At 42.6% G+C, this 24,716-nt stretch overlaps 1 protein-coding gene across 3 annotated transcripts in view; it reads left to right on the forward strand.

The window, feature by feature from the left end:
* Positions 1-24,716, forward strand: part of PCDH11X (protocadherin 11 X-linked) — a 777,747-nt gene that overhangs the window by 423,824 nt on the left and 329,207 nt on the right. For 2 of the 3 annotated variants that reach the window (XM_081847878.1, XM_081847879.1), the window contains one exon: positions 9,808-9,879. In XM_081847878.1, the coding sequence (XP_081704004.1) occupies positions 9,808-9,879 (72 nt within the window). Of the gene's footprint in view, positions 1-9,807; positions 9,880-24,716 lie in introns of those variants that run through there. The other variant, XM_081847880.1, reaches the window with a different exon arrangement.

Below are 24,716 nucleotides of genomic sequence, written 5' to 3' on the forward strand. Positions count from 1 at the left end.
TTAGATACAAATCTATTTTTAAAGATTTTATTGTTACTCTTGGAGCCTCTGGGATGTTCCATCCTCCAGAATGGTGGAGTAGAAATATTGAAATAGATAAATAAGGATAGCCTTATAACTCTGTATATCAGCTTATCATAACAACCATATTTCTATACCTTTATGTTTCCCTAAAACATCAACGATGACTGAGAGTGACTTTATGTAATCCAATGCACACTTTTCAGGAAAGGTGTGTAGTAGCTTAAAAAAGGAGATGAAAGATGGTGAAGGATGCTTTTGTGCAGATGTGTGGCACATGAGTACTGTAAGCAAATTTCTTTAGTCAAAAGCATCCCCAAGGCAGGTGGCTTAAGCCTCTAAAGCTTTTCCGTGTAAATAAATTGATTACCATTTTGTCTTCTAAAGCATTTATTCTTAACAAATAACACAACCTTCTCCCCACCATCCGAGTAGTGACAGTGGGCAGACAGGAATTCCAATTCATGTTTTATGAGGTCATTTAAATTGGCTGATTGAGAGGGAACAATAAGTGCATTTCAGAACAAAACAAACAAAAAAAGATAGATGATGCTTGGCAGAGCAATTTTGGATGGTGAAGAGGCTGGCAAATCTATGCTGCCTTGGTTGAACTAAGTTGTATCCTGCTTGTGGTGATGAGTTTCACACCTCCTTAACAGGCGAAATAAATGGCATTTAGGATGTCATGATAACTGTTAGCTTCAGTACTGATGCCAAGCTTATTTTTATAGCTGTTATTGGAGTGGGAGTGTTGAACCAACATGACTGCTCCTCTTGCAATATTCACCGGTCTAAAGAGGTATTGTGTGGAAGGTCCACCATGAGATGAGGTATCAAGGTACCACTTCCTGAGTGTGTTTATGGTACACACACACACACACAGAGAGAGAGAGAGAGAGAGAGAGAGAATATCAGCAATTAATTTTTATGAAAGGATTCATTAAGTTGACATCTTGAACATGCTCATACTTAATCTATATTTGAAATAAATTGTTTCCAAATGGACAAGACCTCTCCTTCTATGTCACATTCCCGATGGAATTTGTCTGCAGCTAGGGCTTGGGAACCCTGGATCATGTGCCTGGCTAGTCTCGGTAGTCACTTATACCTCATTACAATCCCTGATTTCGACGCCTCTTCAGAGTGAAGGTGGAACCTGGATGCAAGAGACATGGCATATTGTGTGAATGTGCTTCTGTGTTTTGAGCTGTTGGAGATAGCTCTGTCCCTTCAATGCTCTTCAGCCATCCATGCTGAATCTGTTCCCCATTACACTTGTAGGTTATTTCAAAGGACTATAGTTTTAAAAGTTACTTGAGCTTTAGTTAAGCATGCCATTATGTGAGCCTGATTTCTGCTAACAACCATGCCTGGTTGCCAGGGAAATTTTTTATTGGTGCCGGGATTGGGGCTTTGGGAGCCGTAACTGTGCAGCTGATGCCATAATGTAACATTCAAACCGAAATCAATCATAGCATCTTCATCTCATTATAGATTTAATTTTCTTCTGTGTATTAAGTTTAAATGTCAGATGGATGAGAGTAAAAGGAGCATAAACAAAGGGACCTGGAATGGTGTTTCCAGTGTTCTGTGAGACCGGGGGAAGAAGGTTTTGTCTGGGGTAAAAGTATGTGTGAATGAGAAAGAGATAATGGAAGATTATCTCTTACCTAGAAGCTTGTGCATTTTCAAGGAGAAATGCAAAAAAGATACAGGCAGTGAAGGGCACTGCCCCACCAACCCCAATCTGCCTCCACCTGCCTGCCTTCTTATTTACAACCAGCCTAGGGGTGGCAGCTTCTTTCTTCTTAATCCTTGTAGAGCACAACAGTGGGGAGCAGTGTTGGAAATTCAGATGTATAAGCTAGGCAGCAAATGACACCTTAAACCTGGGTTGTGGTTGCCACAACAGCATACCTATTTTCCAGGGGGTTGGAATAGATGGCTCTTGGCATCCTTTCCAGCACTGCAGTTCTTTGATTCTATGATCTCAACTACATTGCTTGATTGTAGCTTGCTCTTGCAACAATTCATTTGTCCCAGTACGCAAGAAGAAGGAACACATACAGAAGAAATGGAAATGGTATTAACTATGGACTAAGGCAGAGGTTTTTAAACTGTGGTCTTGAGTTCCATTTGGGTGGCTTGTGGAAGAGCTTCAGCATTGTCAAATATACCTGTGCTCAACCCTGTACTTACTTTCCTTGATGTGATGATGGAGGACTAAGATGCCCGGCAAGGGGTCCATGATTCGCACAGCAGTGCAAAAGTACAAGACGCGCATCTTTTTCTGCACACGAGTCAGCTGGCTTGATGGAGATGCCAGTTGCCAACCCGGTGCCCAGAAATCTTCATACAGTCACAATTGGGCACGTGCCAGTAGTAAAACATCCCTTGAGTCTGGGGAATTGTGAACACTGGGGAGGAGAATGGGGACAAAACTAGATAGCTAAATAAATGTATAATGGAAAGAATCACACACACATCATCACCCACAGCCATCTTACAACAGTAGAGTAGAGTAAGCTGAACACTGCATCCACCAAAACCTCTCTGAACTGACTAATAGTTACATGTGGAAATAATTAAATGTTTGAATACGTGGGTGTGGGTGTGGGTGTTTCCACAAACAACATACAGTAGTAAAGGCTGAGATAATGATCCTCACAATTCCTTTTATTTATTTATTTTTATTATTTTTTTGGTACTATCTAAAATGAGCAATTCTTTCAAGTCAAATAGGGTGGCTGTGGCGTTCGCCCATTCCTTGTGATTTTGTTTGTACAGGGGGATGGAAATGGTTAATGTAGATCAACCAATGAGAAAGCTCAGAGGCGGAGCCTACTTGGTTTTGAGGCTCAGCCCAGGGCTTTTACCATTGGGGGATAGGGGAGTCAGAGTCAGACAGAGCCAGTAAAAGATGAACATAGCAGTTGTGACAGCCAGAGTAAGAGGCAGGGATAGAACTGAGAGAGAAGAGTGTGACAGTGTGAGATAGTGCCACATCTAAGAGTGCACATTTGAGGAACCATTCTGAATATATTTAAAACTTGTTTGTTCTTCAATAAACTAATCTTTTTTAAATAATAATAATAATAATATTTATTACTTTTAAAGCTTACAAAAAAGAAAGGGAAGAAAGAAGACAAAAGAGAAAAAAGAACAAAAAAGAGAAAAACAATACAATACATAAACAATACAAAACACAACCTTAACAAATTAAACTAACACAATAAACTAAACCAAACCAAACAAAAACAATTTAAAAACATACATCATACCTTTTCCATATTCTATCTTTCATTCCCTTGTATCATTGACCTCCTCTCACCTCCCTCTTTGTATTCCACTTCCATTAATTGTTTCAGTAATTCCTTTCCAACTTTCTCTATTTTCTATCATATAAATGTCTTAACATATTTTTAATCTTATTTCCATTAAAATTAGTATACTTATTTAAGCTTAACTCCTTATAGCATTTCAGCTAAAGCCATAAAATTTCCTTCCAACATTTTTCTATCACTCATTAATTTTACAATATTTCTATATATAGACTTTAAATTTCCAATCTTCTTCCACCATCTCCTCTCCCCAGTCTCGGACTCTACCAGCCACTTCCGTCAACTCCATACAGTCCATCAACCTGGAGATCTTATGTCCGAGGCTCTTAACTCTTTTCCACGTCCCTTCTGCCAGTCTTCTTCATATTCTTTGATGCTAAAGAGCAGATCTCGGGGAAACTCCAATCCAACGATACTTTTATTCCTTCTCGACAGGTCAGCCAGATTTCCATAATTAAAACTAGGATCCATAAAGTATTTCCGGGCATATTTCAAAATTCCTCCAAATCCAAAGGCCCCCAGAACTCCAATCTCCTCCTGACCCAAGTCCATATTCCAAAAGTCAGTTAATCCCTGCATAGAGGGATCTTTCCAACTTTCCTTTTCTAGTCCAGGCCAGGTTCCGATCTTCAAAATCTGACTTTTTCTAGTCTCAATCATAAAGGGCCTCAACTTGTAGTCCTCAATTTGCCTCTGTAAGGCTAAGGCTCCCCCTTGTATTACTTTAGGTTCGACAACAGCAACTTTCTCCTTCTCCTTTTCATCAATTTGTCCTGTTGAAATAGATTCCTGTGCCAAATCCTGAATAATTTCTGTATTGGTGCTCACTTTTTGTTCCAAAATGTCAATTTTAGTAGTCATAGCATCCATCTTTTTATGAAGCTGTTCCAACAAGTGGCTTATCTTGGAAAATGCAGTCCATAAGGCTTCTCCTGTCGACATTCTTGAATATCCAAGGTCAATCTCTAGTTCTCACAGTTCTTATCAAGCAGCTGGAGATTTCCCAGCTCCACTCTTGTAACAGTTTCAAAAGCTCCCTCTAGAGGGGAACACTCTCCACTTGTATCAATCTTTTCCAACACAGATCAAAAAGTAAAGATAGTTTCAATTTTCAGATACTTTTCCTCCCTTTTAAACGCAGAAGCGGACAATGGAAACAATATATTTCTCTTATTTAACTGACTGTAAACATCCGTTCTCTTCGCTGTCAATGAACTCTCCCGAAACGTCAATCACTGGGAGCCCATTCCCAGGTTCAGAGCAGTGGTAATTTAATTTTAATCACTCTCTCCTGCAGGATACACAGTCCAAAATTTCCTCCCTCTTCTCCTGCTTCCAAGGGGGGTCTAATAATTTCAATTGATGGAAGTTTAATCCTTTACATAAGGTTTTCCGAGACCTTAACTTGTAAGCTCTTTGCTTCAGTCTATTTACAAAAGGGGAAGGCGGACTTCCTGTTTTGAACTTTCCCCGTTCGATGCCAAATTAAGATATTTAAAGATCCAATTTTCCATTTTACTCACGGGTTGTTGTTTAAAATCCAATTGTCCACAAGAAAAAGTCAGCGCTCTCCGGCAACAGCAATGCGGCTTCACTCCATGAAAGAAGCGGTCGATTCAAAGCACCGCGCCGCTCACCCCACGTCGCTCCGGATCCCCAAAGCAGGGTTTCCCCGCGAGTAGGGGAGGCGCAAAAGGTGCCAGCCGAATCCCAGGTTCACAAGCTTCTTCGCCTGTGATTTCAATGGGTCTCTGCCTTCGCCGTGGTGGTACAGACCCAACCTTCCACGGAGCAAGTTCCACCCGATCGGAGGAGCTCCGCCATTTCCGGGGGCGCCAACCCGGAAGTCCTGAGGAGTGAGGTTATCACCCCTCTTTTATTGTCCATTCCAGGTCACCCAACCACTGTTTAATCTTCGCTGTTGACTTTACAACCTGACTGAGACTCAGTATTTCACCAGAAGAAACCTGGTTGGTGGCAGCGGAAGACTAAAGCAGTGGTGTACAGGTCAATAGTCTGTAAACGACCAGGGGCTCTGTACGAACGCCACAGTGGTATTCAACTAACTGCTTCTACTAGCACAAAGGGACTTGTGATCCCTCTCCTCTCCCCCCTCACCTCCTGCATGCCCTCTACTGCATGCCCTCCTGCATGCCTTCTAGGAGTTTCTGCAGTGCTCTGTAACAGACCTGGGGAGGACATGTGGTTGCAGCAAGAGAAAGAAGTTCCATTCTATAAATGGAAATCCTTGTGCCAGTGGAAATCCTTTGTTGGCTATTAAGATGGTGTCAAATGGAACACTTCTGTAATCATGTCTGTATAGATTAGTTTTTGAAGATGCTTATTGATGAGGAAATTAGCTGTAACCATTAGAACAGTGCTTTTCTCTTGGTTCATGAAGTCTGCCTTCTATTCTGGCTCTGCGCCTACAGTGCCATGTTTTCTAGTGAATACAGAGTCTTTCCCCATATCAGAGAAATATGTAGCCATATTTGGGAAATAGAGAAAGAGCAAAATATCAAACCCGTTCCCAACAACACTGTCTTTAATGAAGTACACAGTTTCTCAGAATCCTCTAAGATCTTTCCTCTGGAATGCTTTTTATCACTACTGAATAAGAGAGAGAGAGAGAGAGAGAGAGAGAGAGAGAGGTTAAAGGACATAAGAAATGGCCATTGTGCACATTTACCAGGCCTCCCATGAAGAAGGAATTGTGCACATTTCCCAGTCAATAGACATAAACACCAGCAAGCCTTGGGAAATGTGCATGTGTAGACTAAATTTTGTACATTATCTGGTCATTATACATGATCCCCCCCCCCCACAAACACATCAGAGAAAGGGAGGGGGAGGGAAGGAGGGAGAGATCATGGATATAATGCACATTCATCTCTGTGACTTGTTTAGCTTTATTGAAAAAAAATCTCAGTCAATGTCCTTCAGGAAGTCAGAGGGTATATTTGCTGTTTACCAAAATCTAGTATGAAGCTTCACTACATTAGGAAACAAAGCCTAGTGTTTGCCATTCATCTCAGGCGCTGGTTCAAGGCGAGCAGGTGCAATATACTCACACAAGAATTTAGTAAAGATACTCTGGAGGCTGCAGTGGCACCTCCGTCCCTGTGCTCATAAAAAGCCGTAGCATTTATGGGCAGAGTTGAGCAATCATTATGCACATTAGCCGGTTTTGCAAGGTGGCTGGAAAATGAGATGTAATTTCACTGGGGAGGGGAGAATGGGCTGCCTCAGCAAAAGGGATTCTTTAAAGGCGACTTTAATTCATCCAGATCATATGAATTTTCATTAATTCATTTATTTATTTCTAATTAGGAGATCCGCCAAGTTGTAAGATTAAAAAAAAAGAAGTTGAAAGGCCAATGAGCTATTAAATTCTACATCTTTTACAAAACACTTTTTTAAAAAAAGAAGCAGCTTTAAAGAAAGTTGCCTCTTTTTCAGTTTCTGTAATAAAAACCCCCCACATTGCCTAAGTCTCTCTCTCTCTCTCTCTGTGTGTGTGTGTGTGTGAAAAACACATTCAAACTTGTTTTAATAATTAAGCTTACAAGGTTTATCCAGACTGCATACAAACAGGGTCACCACTTTAAGGCCAAACTAGACACTGGAGATGCATGAATGCATCTCCACCCTGTTATTTATGCATGCATCTATTGCCAGATTTAGATTGGGGTCTCAGTGCAGGGTGATAGTTAACTCTCCCTCCCCATCTCTGAGCTGCTGTTAGCTGAGGAATGGGAAAGACAGAGGGAGCTGTAGCTAATAGCAGCTTTGAACAAGGGCAGGGTTTGTAATAGGACCACAACATGCTGCATCCCATTCCAAATTACCTTTGAGAAATGATTTTGGTAAAAACGATAAAAAGAGGAGATGGAAAGATGCCCACACATGCATCCAACGTCACTTCCAGAGCTCTGTTTGGGTGTGCAGATCATACACAGGATGAAAATTGTATGAGGGAGAGCAAGGGTGTTAGGGAATGTCCACCCACTCTGTCCCCAATTTATTTTGTTGCTTTCGCAAGTCCTGCATTAGCAGGATTCTATATTGCCTTCAGGAATGAAAGAACTCCTGACTTCAGAAGTTCACCCTTCAACTTATGGAGGGTTTTAAATAAGGAGGCCACATGATAGCGGGCAGGACTTGCCAGCACATACATTGCTCTCATTTTCATGATTTTCGATCCTCTAGGAGCCATATAGAAGTGGTTTTCCAGGCAATATAGAGGGGTGTAAGTTTATTTGCTTTTCCTTTGCATTTGTTCTTTACAGCTTCATCCTACGAATAAGATTTGCCCACCTGAATTCAAAATAGAAAAACATTGTGTGACCAGGCTGTGACAGCCCCAACCCCCAGGGATCATAAGAAAGGAATAAAGACTCTGACAGCGTGTTATGGAATTAAAATTAGGCCACAACTTTATTAAACTTCTGAATGTAGGAAGACCTTGGCTTAGGCATTGGGCGTGTATCCCTCCCAGCCCCCCAGCCAGGGGAACTGGGGCACATCAGGGTTAATGGGATATGGGGGTGTTCTGCGAGACGTATGTGTAGCAGGCAGCCCCACCCATATCCCCACACGCAGGGTAGTTCACTGACAACCTTTCAGTGTATGGCCAGTGACACCCATATTACAACCCCTTTAAGAGGGGACCCTGGAATCGCTGCCGCAGGGGGGGAGTCACCACTTCACACACACACCCATTATATGGAAGAAAAGACTAAAGGATTCCACCCAAGGCCATAAACAGCCAAAGTTGTGATGAATTGCTACGGGGAAAACAAAACCTGCCAATGCAGGGAAATTTCTTCCCAGTCCTTCTTCCCAGACAGCAACCAGTCAAAGACTGTAGCAGCACCCACTAAGCAGGAAGAAAAAGTTAACCTGCAAACAAGAAAACATTAAACAAAGGGAAGGGAGGGTGGGTGAATCTCCAGAGCCGACTGCCTGGCTACTATTGGCTCCACCCCCTGTATATAATGGGACTGGCCCCACCTCCCAGCAATGAAACTTGACTACTGAGGCTGGGCGTGAATCTCCAAATAATACTGAGAGGCAGGCCAGCCCCTGTTTGCCATTAAGCTCCGTGGGAACTGTAGCACCATGCGCGATCCTGCAAAGGACACCCACAATGTAAAGTGTGAATGCTCATTGTCCTTTTGGCAGTGCAACATATAAATTAGCACATGCACACTTTCTGCAAATCTGTATATGTTTCGTTGATGCATTGCTTCTTTTTTTGTCACTGCATAAGTGGTCACCTTCTTCATGGCGCTGATAACAGTGGCAGTGTCCATATGCCAGGACTCATCCCAGGCATAGGAAAGGGGTGCTCAAGTCCAGCCACGGGAGGTTATTTCCAGACATCCATGAAAAATAATACAGTAGACCTGGATTAGTCCCATAGAAGAAGATAGATATGCCAAGGCACATTTTATTTTCTTATTTGTTAACATTTCTTTGCATCCTCATTACAAAAGTTATTTGAACAGCTTATTGCTGTGATTCCCCCTGGGTACTATGATCCAGACCAGAAGCAGGAAGCACTAGTAGAAGAAGAAGTCTCCTTCTTTGGAGGTCTTTAAGCAGAGGCTTGACAACCATATGTCAGGAGTGCTCTGATGGTGTTTCCTGCTTGGCAGGGGGTTGGACTCGATGGCCCTTGTGGTCTCTTCCAACTCTATGATTCTATGATTCTAAGAAGAGTCTGAAGTGGAGGGGGCAAGACAAAAGAGCAGAGTCCTTTCAATGAACCCCACCCCATCTCCCAGATTTTCAGAGGCTGCTTCTTTTCTACCCAGGAGAGGAAGGGACTGTTAGAGAATGTGAAGGCTGAGCATATCTCAGAGGTGCCACATTCTGCAGCACAGTGGGAGGGATCTAGCAGTGTATGTTACTGAGAAGTGGCACAACAAGAAAAGAGAGATGAATTCCACCTTCAGGCCAAGAATTCCCCCGGGGCAGGAATTCTCCCAAGCTGCTGGGCATTCTCTGCCTCTTCTTAAAAGGTTGGCAAGGTAGGTGGGGAAACTCACTGGAACAACTTCACAGCTCCTGTGCAGTCTTTGAAGCTATGTTATGGATCTTGGAAATCTGTACCTTGGTGCTGATCCTGGACCAGAACTATTGTTGCTGTCCTTTCGTCATGTAAGACTGTGGTCTGCTCTTTCCATGATGCTGAATTGGTACCACTTGTCTGCTATAATAACCTTCCCCTCCATTACTTACAAGGAAGTATCTGTTGTCATTTTTTTGGCAGGAGCCAGCACACTTACAGCAACTATAAAAACCATTTAAATACAGTGAATTATTATAACGTCATAATCCTTTCACTGATGTTCATACAAACATGCACAACTGTATGCCAAATGTTTATATGCTGGCCTGAAAAATACTGACTGTTCATATTTCTCTTTCTTTCTGCAAGCATTCAAAAGAATCTGGAAGACCCCAAACACCATTAAAAGAGACAAGTCTAGAGTCATGGACTCAGCCACAGGTAAGAAACAGCATTTGCATTATCTCTCCTTTTCTCATGTTGTCCTAGAGCAAGGATTGAGAAAGCATGGCACTCCGTATGAAGCTGAGTACCCAACCATAGCTGTCAACCTTCCCTTTTTTTGTGGGAAATTCCTTTATTCCAGCACCACTTCCCGCTGCTATCCCGGATTGTTAGATATCCCGTAGACTGTCCCCGGGACAGGTGAGGCTGCTGATCCCTTATTTTCGAGGCTGCGGATCCCTTATTTTCAAATCTGAAAGTTGACAGCTATGTACCAAACTCCCATCAGCCCCAACCAACATGGCCAATGATAATGGATAATAGGAGCTGTAGTCCAACAAGATATGGAGTGCCATAGGTCCCCAGAGAATTACTATATATTGATTTTAAATATTTTGGTTTGTGTACAGCATATAGTCCTCTGAAAACAAGCAATGGTAAATGCTGTACTTCAAAAATACATATATTTTAGGCCTCTCATTTTCTTAGATCCTGCTCCAAAAATGACAGGATTAGTAGACACATGATAGGAATGTGCTCACTTCTTAGTAGTTCTGGGTATCCTGTATTTAGTTTTGTTTGGCAATTTGAACTTTGATGTTTGTACAGCATGCTAGGCCCTTGGAAATCACTCTAGGTTTGAGAAGAAACTTGGCGGATATTTCTCTGCCCAGCAGTTGCAGATTAATCTGGCAGCAGGCACAACCAGCTAAATTTCAAAAAATATCCTGAATCATACTAGGACGCACATTTAAAAGAGTGACCCATAATGCTGGCTACATGGTGTGGGGAGATTCAGGCAGACAGTAGAACCAGTAGGCTATACTGGAGGACCAGAGTAGCAGTAAGTGTCCAAAAATGCAAGGTATTGGTGCTGCACCTCGTGTGACACAATCATTCCTGGACTTGTACCACTTCCACACGCAGAGTGGGGAAATCAAATGTTTGCATGCTCTAAGAGATAAATACATTTTGTGCAAAAAAACCCCTGGAAATTCACTTCAAACATGCTAGTTTTCTATTTGCTTGGAGGGTGAGTGTTTTTGTTGAACTATGGAAAAAACATTCGAAAATGGCATCCTTTATTCGCCTCCTGACAAAGCAGTCCCCAAATAGTTGGTACATGTGAGAAATTAGAAATAAATTTTAAAACATGCTGTGGAATTGTGGGGAACTGAAATTAAGATTGGAAAAATAGAGAGGGAGAGGGAGAGAGAGAGAGAGAAATTGAGACTAACCAAAAGTGACAGATTTGTCCAACCCTACACGGGGGGCAGAGTATTGGTGCAATTTGGGAATATGTGCAAAATTGCACTAACAGCCCTTTCTCCACATCTATTTAGGGTTAGGGCGCCAGCTGTGGTTGAAACAGCTCAAGACCACAGGGCTCTGGTATGACTCATCCAAATTTTCCTTTCTCCAAAGAATTTGGGTATGTGCAATAGTGGGTATAAAGCCAAGGCCGCAATCAGCAGCAGTAGGTGGTGGTGGTAGTGAAGTAAATTGTGGTGGTGATGGAGCTCTCTCCAAACTTGGATCTCTTTGTATATTTGGACCTATTCAGTTTCACCTCTAAGAGCAGGTTAGACTGACAAATCAAAAGGGGGAAGACTCTGAAGCTTTGCTAGACTACTCTGCTGGTGCTGCACAACTCTCCTGGTCACACTGGTATAGGTATGATATCAAAACATTATTAGGCGGATGCTCTTAAAGAAGCATCCTCCTAGGCCAAGGCCCATCTAGCCTAGAACGTTCCTTTCACATTGGTCAACTAGATGCCTATTAGAAGCCTGGTTCTTTTTTTAATGTATGCACATTATTACTAGTATGTGTGTGAGTGTATAGGAGGACCACCAGTCACATGGGGCATGGTCATGCAAATTGGCCCATATTCAAGGCAAACTGCAGTGGTGCTGAGTCTCTAACAAGCCACTGACAAACAGAAATGTACAAATTAAGTCAGTGTCTGTGGAAATTATGAGAAGATCATTAACTCTGGGGATGGAATTCTATTTAAGTCTTTAGAATGACAGCTTAAAGGGTGAAAGCTTATCAGCAGAACATTTTAAAATCTTAAGGTCCACTGGTTTTGACCCAACAGAAAAGAAATTATGTTCGTGCAATTCAAGGGATGAGAAAAATGATGAATGAGTACATTCATGGACAACATTTAACTTGAAGACTATATAATGTGTTATAAAAGGAGGATTTTTGATTAGCTACCATTATTTGATATTGCTTTGTGTCTTTACGTAATTGTTTTAGGGTTGCAGAGTTGAGCAGATTAATTTTTTCATATTAACTTAGAGATGGGAGTAAAAATTTACAAAACTTTTGGATTTTAATTATAATTTCTGTTTTGGCAGGCCTCACAAACTCTTTCTTTCTTTCTTTCTTTCTTTCTTTCTTTCTTTCTTTCTTTCTTTCTTTCTGCATTTATTCCAAATTACTACTCAATAATTTCCCCAGCTGGTTTTGCCTGTCTTGCTGTTTTTCTTGTAGTTCGAAACTATCTTTAGTTAAGTTGTACTGTATATGGTGGAGTTCAAGCTGTACATGGTGCTTTACATCACACAATTCTCTCTCAGTGTGAATTTATTTGCTTGAAACATTTTTTTTTAAAAAAAATATTACTCTGCATTTTGGCTGAAAAGACTTGCAGGGCAGCTTACATGAGATCAATAACAAACAAGACATTATCTGTCCAGACATTTTAAATCTGAAAGACACAACACAAAAGGAAAAAGGGAGCAGAAAGGACCAAGCAAATTCAGACACTGGTTGCAGTTGCAAAGTTGAGCAGCTCAAATGGATATATTTGAGGGGGAGCCAAGCAGAAGCAAGCTTCCCATCTTGTCCCCTGCTTCATCCAGGTAGAATAACAGCTGAAAAGGTAACAGAAACATTTGGCATGTAGCCAGTAGTGGCTGGTATTGTGGCACAGTTGGGGCTGTATTACCGACCTGGCTTGAATTGCCCAAGTGTCGTGAAGCCGCCATCAAGCCATTTGGGTGAAACAAGAACCACAGACACAATTCATTGGAGATTAAAATTAGGCCACAGCTGTATTGATTACAGATGTAAGTGAGTTTTGTCTTGGCATTGGGTAGCCTATTAAGACCTCCAGCCTGCCTGCTGGAAGGATACCTGAATGCTATATATAGCTGTAGTACAGAGAGCCAGAAGTCTTTTTCTTTTTCTTCTTCTTTCTCTAATTTTTTCTTTCTTTCTTTCTCTTTCTTTAGAATTTTCTTGTTCTTGTCTTTCTTCCTTTTTTTTTTTTTTAAAAAAAAAGACCAAGTAGCTGTTTCATATCAGTGTAGATACTTCATAATGGATATGTTTTTTTTTTATATCTCTGAGTAAGTATTAATAAATATTTTTTTAAAAAAAGAAAAATGGATACCTGGGGGTCAAGCCTGGTGTGGGTAAGAACAATGACATACTTAAAATAGGTGCTACCCCACAAGGTTGCCATGCTGGGGAGTGATATGGTCCTTGGCCCCTTCCTGGGCATTTGGCCAGCAGCTCCTCCTCCCCTTTGAATTCCTTTAATGGGATACCACACCTCCATAGAGTGGGAAGCCGGAGAACACAGTTCCCCTTCCACACTGACTAGAAGCTAACCCAATGCCATATCCACCAAAGTTATGATCGTTGTGAGGAAGGCAAAACCCTCAGACAGGCCCTATTAGTCTGATGGGACAAATTCCTCCTGGTCCTGAATACGGCATCTGTAAAACCATAGCAAGTTCTAGCAAGTACATTCAATTGCCAACAGACTGTAAGACCATGACTAAGGGGTCCATGAAGTCTTGTGTACCCTCAAAACCAACAGTGGCTTGCTGGGTGGGACAACACTGCTATTCTAGCTTTCCAGCAGGTGTCGCACTGTTGCTTACTGCGAACAAGTTTGGGAGGGAGAGGCAGCAAGGTGTTTGCTCATTATAATAGAAGCACACTAGCAGTTTGAGACTGTGTATGCAGATCATTTGCACTGCACTGACCTCCCCATTGTCTCACCCCTTTCATTAAGCAATAGCAACCCATGCACCTGGAAGCTAGCACAGTTCAACCCCACCTGGTGATGAGCCGCTTCTGCTCAAAGCAGCTCTCAGAGGGTTGAGGAAACTATCATCTGTTTGGTAGTTTGGAGCTGTGCTGTAGGAGGAAGGAATCATCACAGACTGGGGACCTTATCTGAACCATGCAAGATTCCTCTGCCTGATTTCAGGCAAATCTCCCCTGCCACAGGCCACAGAGGTGGTAGAGGTTCTAGAGGTTTGACCCTCTAGAAAAGCTTTTAAGGGGAGACATGGGAATGCAAGGGGGAAAATAGGGGAGTGAAAAATTGGTTGTCCAAGCTGCCTTCTGCTCACAAAACGTTGGATACAGCACTTTATTGTCAGGCTGCATTATGTCAGCCTGCCTAGCAGAACAATTCAGACAGATTATCCCTGTCTACATGTTGTTTCACAATTTGAATTGAGCAACGAGTCAGGCATGTAAACCATATTTGTACATGGGAAACTGCTAGGGTTGAAGTTGACATCTGGGATGGGGTGGTGGTGGAATATAGCTGTTGTGCATCAGGTATAGGTTTACTAAGAGTTATTGCTCTGATTGCTGGTTTTAGCTGTTTCCACCTCAATCACAGATTGTGTTTTCTCTGGTCCATCTTTTCCCCCTTCTAACAAATGCCAGTGCTATAAGGAGACCAATGAGCCAGTAAGTTTGAAATTGAATCGTCTTTCAGAAAAGCTTGAGTACAAACATGTTTACTCTCTCCCGCTCCTGTAACTTCCAACCTCCTCTAATGATGCAATATAGCAACAGTGACTGGGACATGATTTTGCATGCATCTGAAAAGCCTTTGCATCAACCATGGTTTCGGTTGCATTCAAATCCTTTGCTGAAACCACTGCATTACAAATTGAACTTTGCAAGGGAAATAAACCATGCAGCAATTTGTGCCAGATGACTGGAGCTGGTTAGGGCCTTTGTACCTTCAGATAATTGAAATGGGGAATGGTTTGTTGCCCTGTCATGAGAACATAGCTGTGGATTTATCTTAGAGGGTCTAACTGCTTAGCTCCCCCAAGAGCCTTACAAATTGACAGGAAGCTTGGAAGTTGTAAGTGGAATAGAGTTCCCTCTTTATCCTCAGCTTACAATCATGCTAACCAAGGTAAGCAGTGTTGGGTTCTTCTTTTTGAGTTATTCAAGGGTGCATATTGTGCTTTGGTACTATTTTTTTTGGACAACAGAGATGGGGAACCTTTATTACCCTGAAGACTATATTCTCTCAGGAGTAATATGCCAGGGGCTGCAAATGCCACTTGTGGGTGAGGCTAGGGCCAGTGGTGGGAAGGGCCACAGCTTGATGGCAGAACATCGGCCTTGCAAGCGGAAGGTCTCTGGTTCAATCCCCAGCAGCTCCAGGTAGGGTTGGGAGAAAGTCTTGCCTGAAATCCTGTAAAGCCACTGCCAGTTATTGTAGATAGTACTAAGATACAGTGGCGTAGTGTGGGGGGTGCAGGGGGGGCCAGCCGCACCGGGCGCAACATTTTTTGGGGGGGCGCGCTCGCACTCGCAGCTCTCTGCTCCTACCTGGCTCACTCACTCTCTCTCACTGCAGTGCTGGCTGTGCGAATCCGATCCGAGCTGCCGGGTCGCCGCCCACTGTGGAGGGGGAGGGTGCCAGTCATGCGTTGCGGTGCGGAGCGGAGCGGAGAGCGAGGGAGGGACTATCTGGGGGAGGGACAGTGCAGCGGCCGCCCAGCGCAGCGCTGAGCGCAGGAGAGAACCACACCCGACCAGCCCAGGCAGCAGCAAGAAGAAGCTGGCAGCGGCGGCAGGTTAGGGGTTAGGGGCGCAAATTACTTGCCTTGCCCCGGGTTAGGGGGTGCAAATTACTTGACTTGCCCCGGGTGCTGACAACCCACGCTATGCCGCTGCTAAGATAGATGGACCAATGGTCTAACTCAGTATAAGGCAGCTTTCTATGTTTTCCCCTATACCCCATCTCTCTCTATTCACATCTGTTCACACTTATGCTCTCTGCCCTCTCTCTTACACACATACACCAATTTGTGCTATCTGTTCCCACCCTCTCATATGCATGCACACTGTCTCTTCATTCACCTACCTGAATATTTGGGATCACCCGTTTAATTGAAGCTGGCCTCTCTTAATGTGGCTTTTCTGATTGGCTGAGATCACTCACTCTGCTCCTTGAAGACACACATGGCATGAAGCATACTCAGCTAGAAGTCAGTTACCTGGCTCTTGCCCCTCCCTCTTTATTAAAACACAACCAGGTCAAACCAGAACATTATGGGGTGAATGTTCTCATGATTGAGGGTATGCTCTGCCACCCACAAAATATATTTATTTCTCTGTAGCAAATTCAAGGGTGCCACCTGTGGTGTACTCTGTGGGGGGACGGGGACGGACACACAGGGGTGGTTGTTCCAGTGATCCCTCAATCTAGCTTCTTTTGCTGAGCTCTGTTGAAAATGGCTTCTCCATGAGAACAAGGAAATGACCTCTCCCAACAATGGAATGACTCCTCTTTTCTTAGCTCTGCAATGTCCTGGGTGATGCTGACACTGTTAAGCAATTGAATGTGGATGCAGATTCTGTCCATTGCCCTCCCTCCGTCCTTCCCACCCATCCATCTGTCCAGCCCTGGGTACTGGCAACCCATGCCATGCTACTGCTTTCCACCCCTCCATAATGGGTCCCAGCAGATTCCCTGCTACGACTGCGGCAGGAACTAGCTGGCTTGCTTTCAATAAAGTGTGCTTCATGCTATGGTTCAAGACAAACGGCACCCCTGGGAACCAATAGAGTTCTGGGGGTGGGGCTTTGAATGAAGCGGGATTAGCACAAGCTATTTCAAGTTTTAAGAGTTCACCACCTTCCATCACCATTGTGAGGTGGCTGTCTCCAACGGTCATAATAATGGGAACATCCCAGAGACCCTCAGGAGCTTTCTGGGTAAAGATCTAGGCCAATTGTTTTTAAGGGATAAAAGAAAGCAAAGAGAATAAATACATATTTTGTGATCTATGGGCAGGGCTTACTGAGATATTAAACACCATGCATTATTTCATTTGTTCCTCCACTGTCCGATTAAAGCACGTGGCTGCTAAGCTATTTCAGCTTCCCAGTTAAGGGGACTCATAAACAGTTTTGGTTTTACAGAGGTCAGTTAGCCTGACATATTCCGAGTCTTTCTATGGTTATTTCAGCTTTGGGAGCAATCTCCTTTAAATTCAATTTTACACAGTTGTGTCTTGGACTCAGAGATCAAAGGATGTCAGATCAAATCTCTGTTTCCAAAAGAGCGGAAAACAGAGGGTGTGTGTGTTTGTCAAATTAAGCACCCGGTACCATATTGGAAGTATATAACAACATTTTGCTGCATGCAGATGACCTCACTGACATGCCACTCAGATTGCAAGCTCCTGGGGGATTGAATCTAACTCTCTTTGCTCATACTGCATCATGCAGCTGCAGGTCCATGCTGTTACATCACACTACCAGCATGATTAGCATTGGTTGAAACTACAGATATGAAACAAAACTATAAGACAAGGCAGTAAAACAATAACATATCAAAACAAAACAAAACAAAACATAGAAGCACATTTTGAAACTTCTTTAGACCCAAGGATTCCTTCCATTTCAGTCTTCATCTTGCCAAGACTCACAAAATACTGCTTATCACTTCCAAATTGTGCCTTACATCTAAACAAACTAGACAAATGGTATCATCATCATTCTCTCCCATGCAGGGTCTCAAGGCCATGTATAGTCAAAATAGTCCATATTCAATATCACTCATCTCATTCTACTCTCACACATCTACCAATGCACACAAGCACACTATCCACCCAATCACTCAACATCTTGAAGTCTTATTTCACTGCATCCTCACTGAAAATCTGGTTTGCTGGAAGTGCTGTTGCTGGTGGTGATGGAAGGGGAAATGAATTTTGCACGATGACTACCTGCTAGGTTTCCAGTCAGACATCTTGGGTCAATATGTCCTGTCATCAAATACAGCATGCTCTCTGACCTTCTAAACATTCATCATGTTCTTCAGTACATTTGTATTGAAAGGGAACAACTTGTTTTCAAATATTGCTGTGTGTATCATAAGGACACAGGAAAGAGTGGAAAGACCAGGGGCTGCTATGGTAATTTATGCTGCCCATGCCCTTGCCTTTCAAGCTACTTGAGCACATTTCCAATCGACAGCCCCAGAGTAAATATACATCAAACAAAATTGGCTTCTCCTTTTGGAGAACCCACTTCAGTAGCTGCAGTAATATATGGACCTTCTTGACAACTGCCATATATTTGCCGACCCTCCCCTTGAGCTAAAGCCAAGGCACAGGTGACCCTGAAGGTTAGCATACTATGTTCATAAAGCATTTTCAATAAGGTTCTTTCTTAGCCGCCTTCAATGTCCAGTGATTAAAACCTCATTTGTAATCATTTCCAGCTGGTGGACATCTGCAAATACTTTATAGGTTGGACTTACATGCTAACCACAGGATGTTGGGTCTTTTATTACCAGTTGTTACTGCTTAAGTGATTGACTGACTTGTTACGCAGTAAGATGCAGGAGGAGATGCCTAACAGTTGTGTGGCCACCTCTGGGGGAAATGCCAGAGATATGGGTTCCAGAGGCTGCATAGTTCCAAGGAAGCGAGAGAAGCCTTCATTAGGCATAGCTGGAGCCACTTTCTTCACAGCAGGAGCAAATTTATCATTGCAGCTACCCAAAACTGCTGGAAGGTGCACAAAGACCAGGAACATATTTTATTTGTTGTATGTTTTAATTAGCATATATTTCTGTATCACTTTTGCATTAAAAATATCCAAATCTGTTAACTGTAACAAAATACAAAAAAGGGTGGGCATATTATTTGAGGTTATCCAATCTGTTATACAAGATAGATTGAGTGATCGATTGATAAGTATCAACAGACAAGTAAAGCAATAGTCTCCAGTGAGTCTTAAAAGCCTTTGTAGCCATGAAGCTTTTGCTCTACCTTCATTTAAGGTGGCAGTGTGCCTCTGAATACTGGATGTTTAGAAACACAAATGGGGAGAGTACTGTTGTACTCAGGTCCTGCTTTTGGACTTTTCCGTAGGTATCTGATTGACTACTATGAGAGCATAACACAGAGTTAGTTCAGCCTTTGGCCTGATCCAGCAGAGCTCTTCTAGATGCTATTTTTGTATGTAGCCTTAAAAGTTAGGCTAAAAGTTGTTAATCTAAAGCAGAGGTCACCAACCTTTGGGGTGGGACTATGGACACATCACATCCTATCACATACCATGGCCTATTCTACTTGCTGCAATTGAATGCTTCTTCAATTTTAATTGCAGCAGCAGGAGGAAACCCAGTGGGTGCCATGGAAGGCTTTGGAAGGGTGTAGATGTGCACCACCTGGGCATCACATGGGTGACCAGTTTTCCTGCCAAGGCTCACATTCGGAACATAATCTATATGCTAAAATGATTCTTTGCTTGGATGCAGACACCAAAATTGCATGGCCAAAATTGTACCACCCATAAACGAAAGAGAGGTACCCACACGTTCAAGGATTGTGGAAGGACCAAAAGGAAATTCTGAAGAATATAGATAAGGTTGAGGGGAAGAATTTGAGCAACAGCACAATGATAACTAAGCACACTTAGGGGCCAAGGAATGTTGACAAGAAAGCAAGAGAAAGCTTGGGAGGGCAGGGAAAGGGGAAAGGAATCCTGGAAGCAGAGGCGGATTTAGGACAGTGTGACCAGTTCTGCTGCACTGGCTGCTGAGCCTAGGGGGCACTGCATAGAACCACAACCGTGATGTTGAGAATTGAGCGGAATGGAACGCGAGGGAAGGGGTGTATTTTGACCTTGCACTGGGCACCACTGAAAGTTGATAGACCAAAGTCTGCCTTTGCTGGCAAAGGGCACAGCTGGCACCTACTTGCTTTGAATAATAAAGTGTGTCAATGAACATGTACAAAGCTCCTTTATAACTGATTAGCCAGAGCAAGCTTTTGTCTCAGAATAGGATGGATGCTCTAAGGTGGCGACTGCAATTCCTGGCAGAATTTTAGAAAATTTGTGTTAATGAAGGCAGGTTCTGAATTGGCACCTTTCAAGGGCAGGGATAAGTTTTTGGCAAATTGCTATTGGATTCTTTCCCAAGGGTGGTACTGGAGGCTAATTTGGAGTATCCTGCTCAGCCAAGATGGCTCTATAAATTTTGAGAGTAGCTAAAATAGTTTCTAATACGATTAGTGAAATGTCTGGGAGGCATTCTGTACGTACTGGTGTGGCCCTTGTCTTGAGAAAGAGAAGTTAGAAGGAGATTTTGTAATGAGCACAAGTGAATCTTTAGGAAGCTGACACTTGCTTTTAATGAGATGGGAAAGCAGCTAAAAAGTTCAAATCCTAATTACCAATGATTGAGGGTAAGTTTATTTTCCTCCTTTCTCATCTTTACAGAATCACGTTGTAATCTCAGAGCAGTGGATAACAACATCCCTAATCCAATATTTTAACAGTAAATAATTTGATGATGGGAATTGCTTCACTAATCTCTTAGGCTGCCAACGGTACAGTTAGAGAATCCACAGGGGGTTCACTAATCAGTTTTTTGTAGACGAAATCAGCTCTGGCAATTTGTCTACATTCAAAACAGCCTGCAGCTGGAGAGAAAGCTAGTCAGGCAGCTTTAGGTTCCTTCAAGGGAAGTGAAAATTGTGTTTTGTACTCCCCCCCCCCCTTAATAGAGCCAAGATGGTTGGGGAAACAAAAACTTTATTATAGAAATATATCTTCAGCATGTTGAAATTTAAGGAGTGCTAAATGCAATCTGAATTGTGAGAGCATAAATTGCCCTATTGTCTCTAAACTGCAGATTGTGGGAGGCATCCAACTGACATGCTCTGTCAGCACAAGGATTTCTGCTTGCTCAACATAACATCCCCCCCCTTTCCTCTCCCCATGCATGCCCCACACCTCCCACAAATCTATTCCAGAGGGTTGGGTGGACCCCTAGAACAGTTTTAGGGGGTGCACTGGGGGAGGAGGGAGGGGGGTCCATTGCACAAGTGGGCTGATGGAACGTGTTAGTTGCACCATGTTCAGTGGTGGTCAGAGTCAGAGTGAAAGGTGGTGGGAGCAATCAGTGATGCACTTACCTCTCTATAGTAGGCTACATTTCATTCACAGGAAAGTCAGAGGTTTCTGCGCCCACATGCCTCTCTCCATACTCCATCCATGCAAGAAAAGGAACATTATCACAGTTATAGACACATTCCAGCCAGGCAAAAATGTTTGAGGATGATATAAGCAGGGTCTGTGAAAGATGTCGTCTGGGGAGAGAGTGTGTGGCCTACGGAGAGTCCCAAGGGCCAAATAAAAAGGCTTGGAGAGGTGATTTCTGCACCCAGGGCTTGATGCTCTCCACCTTTGACCTAACGTTATATATGGATGAGCTTACGTCCCATATAAATTACTCACATTGTGTGTCGATATGCTGCCCAGATTTTATGGATCCCTAAGTTGCTGCCAGGAATGGTGAGCTGTTGGTAGGAGAGCAGCAAGTTACACTCATAGCAAACTTGGTCAGGTCATGTGTTTTTTAAAATATCTGTAGATTACTTCTGCATGGTTTTTTTTTGTTTGTTTGTTTTTTGGAATAAGCACTTCTGAAACACAAATGACTAGAGAAATAATATGGTTGGGGAAAACTTGGCTAAATTGTTGTGCTATGGCAGGGATGGGGGGACAGATTAGGAAATGGTCCCCTAGCATAAGGATGGGGAACTTAAGATGTTGCAGGTGTTGTTGTACTCCAAGTTCCATCAAGCTTAGCAAGCATAAGTAATGCCCGGGCATAAATGGAGTTGTAGTCTAACAACATTTGGAAGTTCATCTCCCCCCCCCCCCCCCAATCCTTGTGCTAGCAGAACAAACCATTTTACAATCTAATGCTGTCTAGGGATGGGGAATATCAGGATTTGAGCCTGTAGCAACTGTCTGAGGAATGGATAATATCAGGCAGAAATTCAGCTGGTGTGCCACCAACAAGCTATATGACCTGCTAGACCACAGCCTTGCATCTATCTGTTCTGGAACTGTTCCCTTTCTCGGGCCTTTCCCACATGTCCTTAACAGCAGACACATCTCACAGATGGGTACACTCTTCCATCTTCCTGAGAAAAAAAGACTGAGTGAAAAGAGCATGGGATCTAAGAGAGTCAGGTCAATTAGCTTGTTGCAAGCTTGTGCAATCTCCTGCTTATCTTACTTTTCTTCCTTGTTATTTTATGTTGAAATTAGAAAATGACAAAGCTTAGCTTTCATTTTTCTGTCCCTCTGCAAGTTTCAATGTTCAAGATACATTAGTCACCCGAGCAGCAACCCTCCCCCTCCCTTGGTGGCATATAAACTTTGACAGCTTCTGCAAGAGGTCCCGTGGTCACCTCTGGGGTCTTGAATTACCTGTGTTCTAATCAAGGGGTCGTTTGTAGAAGATGAAATAGCTTAGGGTAATGTAATCCATTTCACTCTTTAGAATAATTAAAGCAGAGTCAATTTCAACTGGGATTTGTTAGATCGTTACTTGAACACGTTGGGTTTCTAACCTGTCATCAAGGTGGATTCATTTTTGGAAAGTTTCTCAGTCCTTTTAATTCCTTAAGGAGCTCAAGAGATATTAGAGGCCCCCTTCTGCTTTCTGCCTCCCACCCTCCAGTCGATGAGGAAAGGGGAGCTGGGTAATTGCATCCCCAATTTTAATTCCTGTCTCTTAATTCAAATACCAGTACTATCTTGTTGTCATGCTCCAGAAAAGGGCTTCGTAATGAAAATATAAGGTCAGAGAAGACTAAGTAACTGCGAAATAAAACAACTATACACAGATGTTACATTGGAAAAAAGTGGTCATAAAAAAGATATTCTAAGCATCAAGGTAATAGGAATATTTTAAAATGGGTGCAATAAAGCATGTTAGCTCAAGCTTTTGGGAAGGGCAACAATCAAAGGTGAGCTATAAGATTGCTATATGGTGTCTTAGGCAAACCACCTTGCACTCCTCAACATATACCAGGGATGGGCAGCTTCTGGGCCTCCATATGTTATTGGAATCCAGAATTCATTAACTGAAATCAGGTGAGCATGGCTAATGGTCAGGGGTGATGGGAGATATATTCTAAAACACATGGGAGGCCATAGGTTCCTTATCCCTGCCATATACAACAAATATAACAAAGGTGACCTGTCTTGCAATTAGTTAGAACTGATGAGCTTACATGGAATATAAAGGTAAAGGGACCCCTGACCATTAGGTCCAGTCATGACCGACTCTGGGGTTGTGACGCTCATCTCACTTTATTGGCCGAGAGAGCCGGCGTACAGCTTCCGGGTCATGTGGCCAGCATGACTAGGCCACTTCTGGTGAACTGAGCAGTGCATGGAAACGCCGTTTACCTTCCTGCCGGAGTGGTACCTACCTATCTACTTGCACTTTGAGGTGCTTTCAAACTACTAGGACTGAGCAACAGGAGCTCACCCTGTAGCGGGGATTCGAACCGCCGACTTTCTGATCAGCAAGTCCTAGGCTCTGTAGTTTAACCCACAACCATAATGAAAAATGCCATCTAAATAACAGTAGCAGTGTAATTCAAATAAGTATATTTCATGCAACTGCACAGAGTATGTAGAAAATTATTGCACATGACTGGTAGTTTCAAGTACACACAGTTGATAATAAACAAACTCTGCAAGGATGATGTACTTAACCCAAAATTGACTCTGGAGCATGCAGGTAACTTGTGCATTTCAGATAGATTCATAGCAAAGTGGTTACCTATTTGCTCTGCTCAAAATTAGATTCATTTATATGGTCTGGTTCAGATCACAATTTTCCCCATGCATCTCATTGTATGCTGAAAATGGATCTGGCCAGAAGATGGAACATTCTAATGACTGTTTGGCCCATTTGACCACTTGCAGCACAATTTACATTTGCTGCTTGCTCAGAAAATGTTGCAGGTTTTCTTATTACTCCTTCCAAATCTCCCACATGTCTAATAAATACACAAAACTTCACATGAGACAAAAGAGAGAGAGATCTGGACACATAAACACACACAGAGATACACACAAACAGGGCCCATAACTGGAGGTGAACAGATATATCAGTTTTCAATTTTTCCAAACCTAAAATCAATTATCTTCATTTGCACAGCATATTGTATGATGAAAATTCATCAGCTTTAGGGTGAATTTCTCTTCATATACATATTTTTGTATGCACTTTTAATTAATATAGATATTTTTGCAATCCATTTCCCTTCATATAATGCATTTTGCATCTTATTTTATGCACATTTTCTTGTGCCTTATGCATTGGTGTATGCATTGCTTAATTGGAGATCTGCATCACAACATTCAGAGAAGTGCAAATTACTAAGGATAATGGTCTTACTTTTGTGTATTGGTTCAAGAAGTGTAGAATAAAAGCAGAACCCCACTTCTCCCCCATCCCTACTCAGAACCTGCTCTTTCCATCATACACCTTATGAGTAAGGAGTAAATGTTAATGAATATACTGTAGTGTTGAAACAAATGCCAAAAACTGATGAAAAGCTATTCAGGTTAAGAGAGGAAAGAAAAAAATAAAGCTGAACGTGATGGATTCATTTCATGGGAATGTACAGAGCAAGAGACCAAATAAATGGAACTATGGAAAATAAATGCCTTGAGAATGGTTCTTTAAGAATGATAGATGTATTGTCAACCTGCTT

This window comes from Podarcis erhardii, assembly GCF_964252035.2.
Source record: "Podarcis erhardii genome assembly, chromosome: Z".
Lineage (NCBI taxonomy): Eukaryota > Metazoa > Chordata > Lepidosauria > Squamata > Lacertidae > Podarcis > Podarcis erhardii.